Raw genomic sequence first — 13,648 nt, 5'->3', positions numbered from 1 at the left:
GTTACTCACATCAATGTTACACGACCGATAGCGCTTTCGTTCCCCTAGACAGTATCTTCCTCCAATGGTTGGCCTTTTGAAAAAAAAGGGAAAGAACGCATGGTTACAGGCCCACAGTGCTATGCCAAGAGGCTGCCCCGGGTGTTGATAGCGGTCCGCTTACCTTGGACTGTCGCAATAGCGAGTGGATGAGGAGACACCTCCCCCGCAGGTCCGGCTGCACTCTCCCCATGATGACCAAGTGCCCCATGCTCCATCTACCCCTTCAGGCCGCATGCCAAAAGGTACGCATTCCCGCTTATAGCACCACTGAGTAGGGTGGGGGCAAGGTGGACAGAGAGAAGAATAGAAGCAGCATTGCAGATACCCAAAGTGGTTATTCATAACCCCACTGGTTTACCTATAGCCGAACAGTGTCTCTCAAACCTGGCAACTTTAAGATGTGTGGACTTCAACTCCCAGAATTCTCAACTCCCAGCATGGCTGGCTGGGGAATTCTGGGTGTTGAAGTCCACACATCTTAAAGTTGCCAGGTTTGAGAGACACTGGCCTTGAATATGCCAGCTGTCCTATTTTGTCCTTGACCAATGCCTTACCCCAGCTTCTTGAGGCTCCCAATTCTCATTGTTCTGAATAAAGGTCTGATTTATGAAGAAACATAATGAAGAAGCCATCTTATACTGGGTTAGACCATTTGGTACAGTGACTCATAGTACTAGGTGGAAGTATTCCCCTGGTCCCACCTTAGGTGAAATTGGGATCTTCTGCATGCAAAAACCAGATGCCCTATTAGTGAGCAATGAGCCTTTATTGTACTAGACAGATCAGTGTTTTTTTAGACTTGGCAACATGAAGATGTGTGGACTTCATGCTGGCTGGGGAATTCTGGGAGTTGAAATCCACATATCTTCAAGTTGCCAAGTTTGAAAAACAGTGAGTTAGATCCTTATCCAATTCTGATATCATGTTTTTTCCTTACCCCCTTTTCAATGGTGTTAGTCTGGCAAATGGTCCCTTCTGCAGCTGGAATGCTGTTGGTGATACACCGGTTGCTCTTGCTAAGACACCACAGCTCATTGCAAACTTCCTGGATGACAAACAAAGCTACAATTGGTGGAATGCAGGAGCAGGGAAACAGATCATGCCAAGAAGAGAAATGGGGTGGGATACAGAGATGGGTGAATCCCAGTTTTGATTTTGCTGAGTTTCTCATTTTTCCAGCCATAAAGTAATTTTGAGTCAATCATTTCAGCCTTGATTTATGCATGTTTTAAAAAAATTTCATGGAAGCTCATATGAATTTTTTTTTTTTTTGCACATTCTCCAAAGATCTTTTTGTGGGCAAGTTCTGCACATTTCCTGACTGTGAGAGCTATTAAACATGGAAAAGCCTACCTTCTGGAATTGTGGTGGTTCCATCACTAGAGGTTTTCAAGCAAAGGTTGGGCAGCCATTTCCCTCGGATGGTCTAAAGCAGTGTTTCTCAACCTTGGCAACTTTAAGATATGTGGACTTCAACTCCCAGAATTCCTCAGCCAGCAAAGCTGGCTAGTGAATTCTGGGAGTTGAGATCCACACATCTTAAAGTTGCCAAGGTTGAGAAACACTGGGCCAAAGATTCCTGCCCTGGGCAGGGGATTAGACTAGAAGACATCCAAGGTCCATCCCAATTCTAGGATTTATGATTTTATGATTCTACAGTATATGTAACTGAGTTTCTGTGTTGTTTTTTTCTCCTGCAGATTCAAACAAAAACATTTGCAGATTTGCTATCCACTAGGGACACTGAAATCATTACAAGGAATATGACTTTTTGGCTTCAAGGAATGCATCATCTCCTGCAACTCTTTATAAGCTGTCAGTCTGATAGGTACAAAAGCACATTACTACAACTGACCAGAAATGACCCAACACAGGGGCACCTAAATACAGGAAAGAGAGAAATGACTAGTAGCTTGAAAAGATGGCTGCCAATAGTTGTGGTTGATTACAGAAAGCCTGTCTTACAAAGACCAATGTTCTTGTCTAACTAATATTCCTTCCCTCCAACCCCTTGGGAATCAAGAGGAAAAGCAGGAAGGCTTCTCTACCCCATATTTACACTGGCGAGATTTTGTTCCGTACTGAAACCGGCACTGCTCATCTGCATCGTAGGCTTGTCCTGGAGCCACCGTTGGGTAGATGAAATCTTGCTTGGGTGGAGCGTTATTCAGGCAGAGTCCCATTCCAGAGCTAGAAGGAGAGTGAAGGAGCAAAGTTATTAATTGCGGGCGGGGAGGGGGGGACATCATAGCTTTGAGTGATGAGGAACATTTGATAATGAAGTAAGTCAGATCTTACTCCAGGAAGCTGGTTATATAATCTCTACTGCATGCTGACCACACAAAGGGGTTGGTCTTCATGGTAATATGAGCTGCCATGAGTTTAGCTGTCTCCCGTCCCCGGGATCCACAGCTATTTCCAACACCATCATGATTCATCCCAAACCTGGAAACAGCAAAAAGGAGAAACACCATGATTTTTACTTCTGGAATGGCCTTCCCTATATGCATAGTGTGGAACTTATGGAAATCAGATGCAGAAAAACTTTGAGTCATACAGCATGCAACGGAGAGACAAATGCTAAAGATGTCACTCAGGGATCAAACCAAAAATGAGGAAATTTGATGATGAAGTAACTTCAAAGATATCATAATTATAGCCTTAAAATAGAAGTATAAATGGGCAGGACACATTGTACGTTTACCTGACAATTGGTAGACACAAAAAGTGACATGGCAATGACTCTATAATTATACCCCCCCCCCTCAAATGATCCTACAAGATGAAGAGATGGTCTATGAAAAGATGTTAGTCCCAACTGAAACACACAGCAAAAGACTGAACGGAAGGTAAGTATCTGCTGAACTTGTCCTTTTAAATATCAGCACTATCCAGATGAATACAACAATAAAGTGATAAAGTGAATGGCTTTCCCCAAAAGCCTGGAGGAATCTGAGCCCAGTGGAGAATGGAAACAAGGCCTGTGCAAGAGGGAATGGAAATTCACACATTTCATGACTCTAATTGGCCATCCCTAGTCTCACCACTATCATGGCATCAGCTCTTTCAAAGAGTGGTTACTGAGTGGTTAGGCTTTGTTGCACAACCTCCTTAACTCAGTTTCTGAGTTAACTCATTTTCTGGGTTCTCACAGTATTTGGTATCATAAACTAACTAAATGGGCTGGATCTCACAACATGCTATATCACCATGATGCTACGAAGATTAAAAATAGCCAACTTAAGCAAGTTGTGTACTATAAATAAAGCTTCTCAGTTTTTAACTGCCTGATTAAGCATTATAGGTTTAGCTGGTAACTCAGAGGTTGCCCCCTTCCTTCAGTGTTTCCTTGGTTGAAACTTGATTGACACTATGCAATGTTATCATAGTTGTCTTTTCCTTCTATTGTGCAATTTCTGGCATGTATGTATGTGACTCATTTATATTGCAATATTCCTAGTAAAACTGACCCATGGCATTAAACAATTCCAAGACATAACAATCCAAAAACAGATAAAAACAAGACAGTATAAAATAGCAACATTATAAACCAATATAAAACAAAATGGGGGAGATTCACAACATCAAAAATAAATACAGGAAAAAAGGAGGAAAAAAATTGAGGTATTATGGTGTCAGCAACAGATTAATTGGCAGCAGAACCAATTAACCAAAACCAACAGCAGATTAATTGGCAGGGGCTGTTTGCATTTCACCACTAGTGATTTTTTGCATCTTCTAGAACAATGAGCACAGGTTTTATATCCCTTCAATGATTGGATGATGCTATGAAGTTGTTTGTTTGTGAGTACAGTAGTGGGGAAATGATCTGTTAGCAACTGACTTGACCATGACAGCAGGTCTGTGTAGGAAAAATAACACTGCAATTGCTTTGGGGAAGGTAATGTACAGAACCCTTTGGGGGGCAATCTGCTCTAGCCTTTGAATTGGAGAAGGAAGGTCTTCCCTAACGCCTGCAGAGTTATAACTAACAGAGATTCATTTTGTATTTATACTTCCTCCAGTTCCAAGCCAGATAAGGTTTATCCTACTTCAGTGCTTCACAGATCCTGAAGTAACAGCATCACACAGTGTTTTGATTTTTTATGAATTATATTAGGTAAACAAATAAACTCTATTTAACCCAGCAGCATTTGCCTGATATTCCTGATTCAATTCCAAATGACTCATCCAGGAGACAATGAATGGGCAAACAGACAAAAATGTCTGCAAGGTGTGGTCAAGAAGGAAGATGGTGGCCACAATGATTGAAGTTCTGCCCATTTTTTATGACCCTCTTGTCTTTTTTGACCACACCCTGAAGACAACTCTGCAAACAGGAGAAAGCTGGCATGGGCCATTTAGCTCCTTCTCAAGGTCATGTTGGCTCCAATGATCAGGAGACTCAGAAGGGATGGGTGTGTGGTTTAAATATATAGGGTGGCCAAATTAGGATTGTAAGAATCTGGGTGGCCAGTACATGACTGCAAAAACTGCAAACTGCAAAAACTCTTTTTACTACTAGCTAGCACAGTATTTTTCAAACTTGGCAACTTTAAGATGTATGGACTTCAACTCCCAGATTGCCCAAGCCAGGCTGGGGAATTCTGGGTGTTGAGGGCCACACATCTTAAAATTGCCAAGTTTGAAAAACACTGTGCTAGCAGTTGCTGAATTTTTGCAACCCAGATATAGCAACACTATCTAATTATCTCTCACAAGAGCTGAACAGGCATAGTGGAACATTAATGGAAAATTAATTTTCATGAAGCAATAAATGCCTCATAGCTGAACCTGGAAACCCAAGGAAGATGGAAACCTGAAATGGGTGAATTTAGCAGCATTAAGGTTGTTTGCTTATTCCACCACCCCAATAATAGTAGACTCACGTGTGGCCTATCTCATGAGCAATGGTGAAAGCTGTGGCCAAGCCGAGGTCCTCATTGATGCTGCAGCTTCTTTCACGTTCACACATCCCACCCACAGGGGCCAATCCTGGGAAAGACAAAACATTACTGTGGGGAGCAGAAGCCAAGTCTACCCACCGCATGGCTGTAGCTCCCTTCCCAATCCAATTTTTAATGGAGTTAATGATTTAAAAATGCTCATTAGTTAGCTCATCTGTTAGAGTCAAGCTAATAGACATCAGATGAAGAATTTAAAAACAGAAACAACACAATTTCTGTATTACTAATTATCAAGGCCATTGTATTGTATTGCTGCCCTCCACTCCCCATACCTGAGATTTCATCTACCTCAAGTTGCCACAGTGGACTACCTGTACTTCTCAGTTCACTACTTGAAATTAAGGTGGCAAATTTTGGGAGAGTCAACATTTTCATTCAGCCATCCTTTGCAAGCAATGGGTGAGGGTGGTTGTAGCTCTGCAAATGCACTAAACTACAAATCCCAGCAGCCCTACCCAATGTGGCCCCTGCATAACCCTCCTCCTTAGGCCATGCTACCACTATGTAAACATATTCCCAGGCCAGCCGTATTTGGAAAAGAAACTAGGTTTAAAGTTGTCAGTAACAGGAAGACTAGGCTACCTACCTAACCGGTTGCGTTCACCCAACATGCTAAACGTTAAGTCAGATAAGCAAAATACAATTGCCTTAATCATATTATGGGCTATACCCTAACAAATAGCTTAACACAATATTCTGCATCAATCAACACATTAAGAAAATGGCCGAGGATTCCAGTGACACACTGAATCATATACTATGGATGCCTATGGGGTTGAGCAGAGACAAATGAGGAAAATGATGCAACTTACATACATCATGACACAACTAAGTTTTCATAATGACATCATGACGCACATATTGTCATGTTGACACTGTTATTTGTTATAGACGCTACTGCAAACCCCATTTTGGCCTAGTTACTGGGTTGTACAATCCCAGCCAAGGTGAATCTTTCTCCACTTCAAAAAATCAACATCCAAAAAATAATGCAGCCCACAATGATAAGCATATGATGGCAGATTTGCTACCTACCTAAAGTTCCACAGGGTTTGTTTTTGTAGATGCAAATATCATATCTAGAAGGAAGGGAGAGAGCAGAAGAAACAAAGGAAAATGCAATCTTAGGTCAGATTCCATTGCACTGATTAAGCTAGCTGTGGTTTCTGCAGGATCACTGCCCAGAAAATAATCACCCAACAAAGGAATCCACGAAAACACCACAGAGTGAGTGGGGTGTACAGAAAAATGTAATGCTAAATTTTGATGCTGATATTTGGATTTTCATCAGTGGCATGTTTACAACCATCTCCTGAATATAATATTTGAATAAAATTAAATTGGGCCCTGAAATTAACCATTGGACTGTTGGGATGGGTTAAAGGAAATTGGTTTAAATTGTTGCAGATCATCCACCATTATGTTGGTACATGATGGTTGTCCTATTATGGAAACTTCCACAAGGGTATAAGAAAGAGGCCTGATGAAGCATCCAAAATGGCAGAAAGACAAATTGTTTGCTTGCTTATTTTAGAACATTTATATGGCTGCCCAACTCCCAAACAGCAACCCTGGGCATCTTATATATGATTAAAAACATAAAAGCAGAGAAATTAATAACACACAAAATACCCAATACAGGATAACTGAGGCCAAAACCACAGCATATTCCAATTTGAAACCATTTCACGACAGGCTCATCCATTGCTTTGCCTGAGAGAAAAATGAGGTTTTCAGGGCCTTATGGAAAGCTAACAGGGTTGGGGCCATCTGAATCTTGGGGGGAAGGCTGTTCTAGAGGGCAGGCACTGTGACAGAGTAGGCATGCTCCCTAGGTCCCACTACATGACATTGTTTCAGGGAAGGGACCTGGAACATGCCCACCCTGCCAGTTCTCATGAGATCAGCAGCGGCAACTGGAGACCGGAAGTCCTGTAAATAACCTGGCCCTGTGCCATGAATGGCTTTATAGGTGATAAGCAGTACTTTGAATTGCACCTGGAAGCCTACTTGGAATCAGTGTAGCTTGTGAAGTAGTGGTGTTACATGGGTGTACCATGGTGCACTGATAACTACCTCTGCTGCTGCATTCTGGACCAATTGAAGCTTCCATACGGTCTTCAAGAGCAGTCCCATTATAGAGTACATTACGATAGTCGCAGTGGGAAGTAACCATTAGCGACTATGAGCAGGGCCACCGAATCTAGGAATGGGTGCATTTGGCACACCAGATGGATTTGTGCAAAGGCCTTCTTGGCCATGGTTGCTATCTGCTCTTCAAACTGGGGCCATGAGTTTAGAAGGACCTCCAAACTGTGCCCTGGTTGTGTCTGAGAGAGTGCAACTCCATCCAGCACTAAAGATGGAGAGTCCCCAGAACCAAAAATCCACAGCCCTTTTCCATTGTGTTTCCCTCAGAAACTGGGCTTCACATCTGGACTATCTCTGTACCTGGAGGTTCCATTTAACTCCAGTTAAGAACACAGCAAAAGCCCTGCTGAGTCTGACCAAAGACCCATCAAATTCAACATCTCACTTTCTTCTGTGACGAATCAGAAACTTCAGGGAGAAAAACAAACAGAACATGAAAGCAAGAGACTTTCCTATTCCTTTGCGAAACTACCTGTGAGAGGCAAAGACCTATTAATCCACAGGATTGAAAAGGTGGGTCCTGGAGAGGGATGCATTCCTGGGAATTCCATGGCCTTGCTCTGTGATGGCACAACCTCAGCTCAGGGTGATGGTAACTTGAACTTTCCCCTACTGCCCATTTAATGCTCTCCACCCCTCTGAGAGTCAGCAAAAAAAAGATACTGGCATGAAAGTTGCTGTCCTTATTGCTGATCCCTCTCCAGCCTCAATTGCCAGTCCCCTGATTTTCCTCCAAAGTAATGGGGAAGAGAGTTTAACAGATTTTACATATCTTGAGGCTGCCCTTGGACAATGTAGAAGGGGGGGAAACATTTCAGCCAAGGATGATTTAAGCCTGCCTTACTCATGGGTTAGGGATGAGATGAAGGCAATGTCATGGGGCTACAGCATGTTTACACCTTGGTTAGGGGCAAGGAGGAAAAAGCCCTAATCTCTGTTGAAGATCAAAGACAGATAGACATGAGATGGTATGTCAGGGATTCCCAACAGAAGCAAGAAAATTGTGAATAAATTTTCCTCTCCTGCACTGAGCCAGAAGGAGAGGGAGGAACTGACAGTCATGTCTTTACAGAGGGAAATGTACCCAAATAACTGTGGAAGAAGGAGAGAGACATACTATTCCAAAACCTGTGTGATTATAACATCTGTATTAATTGGAAGGGTAGAGAATTGCCACCAAGTTACTCCCTGCTCATCTTTTTTTCTTTGCCAACATGGGACTCAGGTGAGATTTCTCTTTTTTGCCAATTTAAAATTCATTATGTCTTATTTTCATTCTGATATGTTTTTTTCAAAAGAAATCTGCATGAAAATTCATAGGCATTACTGGCATTGCATTTCTCCAAAAGAGAGCTCCCGTACTGTACACCTCTTGGTATATAATTCTGAAAAGAAAACTGTGTTGCAAACTTCAGAGAAAGGCAGATTCTGTTTCAGTTCATGTAGTATTTTGGGAAATGCAAATTAGATAGGTTTCCTTTGAAAGCAAATTGAAAAATTGTTGTCCAACTTTGGCCACTGCAATTTCATTGCTGTCAATCAACCATCCTTGTAATTGCCCATAAGTCCTTCTTGCAAACAACACTCTCAAACTTAGCATCACTAGCAGTTATCAGTCCAGATGATAGCCCATCCTTTTTCCCTGAAACTTCACCCCATTTGATACCTCCCATTACTCCAAAAATGGCTTCCTAATTTGTGTGGCCTACAAATGGGGCATGAAAATGGACAAATTGGCTAAACCCTAATTATGTATGTTTCCTGGTGGTTCATCACTCACTAACATGTGTGCCTTTTGCAAAAACCAAACCAATCAACCCTTTCACCCTTCAAAAAAAAACCAAACTCCAAAGCACAGCAGGATGTTATCTGGATATGAGGAATTTATGAGACACAGAGAAGTTTTACAAGGCATCTGGGTTCTCGTCCAAGGCTTGGCTTTGTGAATAGGCCCCAGGGACCCAGTGGGAAGACCCATGAGCGATTGCTCAAGCGGTCATGTTGAAGGACAGGATGTTCCAAGTTAGCATACTTTTCTTCCCTTCCATGTCCTGCACATGTAGAATGAAGGGAGGCAAAAGAAAAGACATAGTTCCCCAGAAAGGCAAGAGAGAAACAGCGGTTACCTTGCGGGATTTCAGAGCTGACACGAGCCAGGCAGAGGAGTATTCCAGCAAACAGAAGGAAAGAAACATGAAGGTTTTATTTCATGAAAGTAAACTACAAGGATGAGAGGAAACTGTATTTCAACTCAAGCACTAATGGCTCTTCATCCCCATCCACTCCACCCCTGCCTCCCCACAACTTGGTTTTACCTGGTGATCAAAACGGCAGTATCATGGTTAGCTATGCCGTTGTCAGGAATGGCGTTCCCATCACTGCTGAGGCTCACAATAGCCTTCTGCCACTTGCAAAAGCTGTCGAGGGACTTCCCAGCATGATGGTTGATCTCCAGGGTTGGCTGGAGAAGATGACAGGTCAGACAGCCTGAACATAAATGATGCTAGGAGGAACTAGTCCGCTTGTGGATAATTTTTGGAGAACTTTCCTTGGCATCTTGACACATTCTTATTTGTCTTTTGTTGGAACATAAGATGGGGCCTTCTTTGCAACTGTACCTTGTTATTGGAACTCCCTTCCTGTTGACATTCTCCTCCCCCTCCCTCCCATATTCCTGCATTACCTCCTCACCCTTTCCCACATTGTTCAGGGTAGTCCCTGATTGTCCAGAAAGGCTTTTCTGGGGGATAACTTCCTGCATGGGTGAGGAAATTAAATGAGCCTTTCCTTCTAGGAGCTTTCTCATTCGTTGTATTGTCAAAGGCTTTCACGGCCGGAATACGATGGCTGGTGTGGGTCTTCCGGGCTGTGTGGCCGTGTTCTGGAAGTTTTGTTTCCTAACGTTTCGCCAGCACCTGTGACCGGCATCTTCAGAGGGCAGGAGCACCGACAGGAGCAGTTCTGGGCACAGAGAGAACTGCTCCTGTCTGTGCTCCTGCCCTCTGAAGATGCCGGTCACAGATGCGGGTGAAACGTTAGGAAACAAAACGTCCAGGACACGGCCACACAGCCCGGAAGACCCACACCAGCCTTCCTCATTCTTTATTAGGATCTCAAGTTATTGCATTTCTTCAGCTCTTTCTTTTTATATAGTTCTAAATTGCTTTGAATTTTTTTAATGGAAAGATGGGATGAAAACATCTTTCATATATAACTAGATTGCTTTGTGCTGAATCAGGCCACTGGTCCATCTGTTCAAGAATTATCCTTATGATTGGTGATGATTCTTCACAGTCGTTTATGGTCTTCCCTAATCTTCCAAGCTAACATTCTTCTAATTAGAGATGCTGAGCATTAAATCTGGAACCATCTGTGTGGTCTATTTTGAACTACAGCTTTCCCAATTCTTTAAGATTCTAAAGATTTTGGCAAACGCAGAGTCTGTCATTCACTTCCAAGAACTCTCAGCAAAGCAAAGGCTGTTGCCAGGCTGAAGTGGGCCCTGGGAAAGTTGCTCTCAACCAGAGCTTCACAGATGGTGACCAGGAGGCAGTTTTTCTAATTTTTTTCAGCATGTTGCTGGGCCCTAAGTCTCTGGGGAAATGAAGACGATGGTTCTTGTAAAGGTCTCATCCTGTAATGGGCCTTACCTATGCTAGCTGTGGATGCTAAATTTGAAAGCAGTTCACTAAAATTTTCTAAGAAGCATACTCCTATTCTCCCTCAGACAAGAGGACTATTGGAAATAATCTTCCAGGATGAGCTATAGCTGCTTTTTCCAACTTCATGACCTGCAGAGATGTTATGGTGCAACTCTCAGGATTCTCAAACAGCCTAAGCCATTCCGCCACAGGAATTCTGGGAGTTGCCATTTCAACACATCTGTAGAGCACCAGACTGGGGAAATGTAGCTATAGATTTCTGAAGAGGACTCAACATCCTATTAAACTACAATTCCCAGGATTCTTTGGGAGAATCCATGATGGTTGTCTTGATTTAATAATACAGTAAAGTAAACTCTAAATAGAAATGTAGGTCACTGAAGATATGGGAGTTGTTGATTTAACCAACCATTCAGTGACATGATTAAAAGGAGGCAAACACAGGCAGTGACTAATGCAGTTAGAACTGGCATTTTCCTCAGGGGATAGATCTATAATATAGATATATGACATTTTTTTTGAGTAATCTATTACTTCTCCTTCCTTTGGGAATTCCCTCCTCACCTGGTCCTCTGTCAGCAGGATAAGACGGGTTACAAGAATGTTCACGATATTGCCCAAACTTGAGTCTTGGAAAAGTTTAGCAACCTGACCTCCAGGAAACAAGGAAACACCAGTGTTAAAAATAAGATGGATTCAACATCATGACTGATCAAAAATGTCATCCTTTGCAGGATCACCAGAATATGGAAGAATATTTCAGGCTAAAATGTGAGGGTAGAGGAATGAGGTATTTTCAAGGGAGATTTTGATTAGCCATATCTCACTTCCATCAAACTGCTCCCCTACCCAGAATGCTCTGTCCACAAAGGTCAATCAGTCTCTATCAAGCACCATTGTGGCCCACCAATAGGCTCCACTGTCCTGGGCATTATCCCCTATCTCCTAGACTGTGGCGGCTGGATATGAGAATCTGAGAAGGTACCAGAGACATGGAAACCTTCAGCTGCATAAAGAATGAATGTGAGAAGAATAAATCAGTCTTCGTAATGCAGCTTTTTCCATGTTTTGCCTTTTAGATGTCTTTGGAGTAACTTCCAGAATTCCAAACTAGGACAGGAATTTGGGGTGCTGCAGTCGCAACATATCCAAAGGGCACTAGATTGGGGAAGTCTGGTAAAAAAATTGTGGAAATGAATACCCACGGATGAAGCTGCCAGAGGTAAGACAGCTATGGAGGCCACTGGATTAAAAAGATGGCAGTTGAAAGTCATGGTAATAGTGTGTCATGGTATGGTATGTGCGAATGACCTTGGGAGACAGGAGGAAGACCTGCAGCCTAAGCTGTGGGTCTTCCTCCTGTCTCCCAAAGTCATTCCCACATACCATCACATAGTGATGTCTTGGCTATAATACTTACAATATTCATGATAGCCAGGATGTATTCCTCTATGTCTCGCCGGCCATGGTAGCCCACCATCATCTTATCAGCCACCACAAGAGTCTCCACGTAACGCTCAGTGCTGACTGACCTCTTCAGAGGCAGTTGCCCTCTTTGAGAAAAGTTGCCCAGGGTCTTCAAAGGGGAAGGTTTCAGTGTCCGCAACCACCAGGGTCTACCTTTCCATGGCTTCTCATCTGAAGGGAAATGGCAATGAAGTCTTTAGCATTTTCTCTTCTTCCTCCCCCCTTGGACCCCAATACTTCACAAAGCAAAACCAAGTGACTTCTTATGCCTAGAATTGCTTCCAAAATAATACATTCAACAAATTCAACACTAAACTATCATAATGGTTTGGTTTTAACTTAGTGTCATGTATTCATTCAATCATTGTGATGTATCAATCATAGTTTAAACAGGGATGGGTGAATCCTTGGTACATGAGATATTTTGAGAAGAAAGTGAGGTGAAGAATAACATAAAATTTCCTTCCTTCCTTCCTTCCTTCCTTCCTTCCTTCCTTCCTTCCTTCCTTCCTTCCTTCCTTCCTTCCTTCCTCCCTCCCTCCCTCCCTCCCTCCCTCCCTCCCTCCTCTCAAACATGCTAAGCTATTTTAGGGTTTATTCTATAGTTTCTCTGTTTCTGTCTCAAGATTAATCCACCAATTTTTGGCAATCACAGTCAGAAAGGCTTCTGAGGGATTCAAAAACTATTTCCATGGGTTCAAAGGTATGTGCAAATCTGCTCATTATGGTTTGTTCATCAAGCCTTGGTTAAAATAAATAAATAAAATCAACACTTTTTCCCAACCTGGCATTCTGATGATGTGTTGGGACTTTAAGTTCCAGAATGCCCAAGCTGCATGTATGCCTCGCTGGGGAATGTACATTACAATAATCCAGGAATGCAGTCTTAGTGCTCTGCAAATATGGTGGACACTGTATTTTATTTATATCCACTTTTCTGTCTGCAACAAAAATTCAACAACTGAAATACAAAACAAAACAAAAACAAATGCCCTAAAATATAGCCAATGTTAGAATCATTAACTTTCTCTAATCCCACAAACACAAGATTTGTAAAGCAAATCGTGAAGAAGTCACCAAATTAGAGAAACTGCAAAACAGTTCACAATCCTGCAAAATGAACTTCTTCTTTCTTTCTGTATCACTATAGGGACCCCATATAAAGTATGGTTGAAATTACTGGATGGATAAATACCACTCTGCCAAGGCAGTAAAACCAATTGGATAAAATGGAATTCAAAGGGCTTTTTTTCAATATTTTGGGTTTCCCCAGACACTTCCAGTTACTAATTTACTGACAAAAGAAGGAAAGGAAAGGAAAGGAAAGGAAAGGAAAGGAAAGGAAAGGAAAGGAAAGGA

The 13,648-nt window shown here is 42.3% G+C and overlaps 1 protein-coding gene across 9 annotated transcripts in view; it reads right to left on the bottom strand.

Annotated features, from left to right (window-relative positions):
* ADAMTS10 (ADAM metallopeptidase with thrombospondin type 1 motif 10) overlaps nucleotides 1–13,648 on the bottom strand; it is a 60,297-nt gene that overhangs the window by 27,189 nt on the left and 19,460 nt on the right. For 8 of the 9 annotated variants that reach the window (XM_015889014.3, XM_088149447.1, XM_088149452.1 and 5 more), the window contains 10 exons: nucleotides 12,243–12,460; nucleotides 11,387–11,470; nucleotides 9,476–9,621; nucleotides 6,045–6,088; nucleotides 4,932–5,037; nucleotides 2,341–2,487; nucleotides 2,091–2,232; nucleotides 980–1,087; nucleotides 164–309; nucleotides 10–73 (listed from right to left, as the gene is read on the bottom strand). In XM_015889014.3, coding sequence (XP_015744500.1) covers nucleotides 10–73; nucleotides 164–309; nucleotides 980–1,087; nucleotides 2,091–2,232; nucleotides 2,341–2,487; nucleotides 4,932–5,037; nucleotides 6,045–6,088; nucleotides 9,476–9,621; nucleotides 11,387–11,470; nucleotides 12,243–12,460 — 1,205 coding nt within the window. The remainder of the gene's footprint in view (nucleotides 1–9; nucleotides 74–163; nucleotides 310–979; nucleotides 1,088–2,090; nucleotides 2,233–2,340; nucleotides 2,488–4,931; nucleotides 5,038–6,044; nucleotides 6,089–9,475; nucleotides 9,622–11,386; nucleotides 11,471–12,242; nucleotides 12,461–13,648) is intronic. The other variant, XM_088149453.1, reaches the window with a different exon arrangement.

Source organism: Python bivittatus, unplaced genomic scaffold (genome assembly GCF_059951505.1).
Source record: "Python bivittatus isolate LINGU-HERP-01145 unplaced genomic scaffold, Pbiv_v1 ctg000580_np1212, whole genome shotgun sequence".
Taxonomy (NCBI): Eukaryota; Metazoa; Chordata; class Lepidosauria; order Squamata; family Pythonidae; genus Python; species Python bivittatus.
Note: the sequence above shows the minus strand (reverse complement) of the source record. Positions and strands in the feature narration are given on the sequence as shown.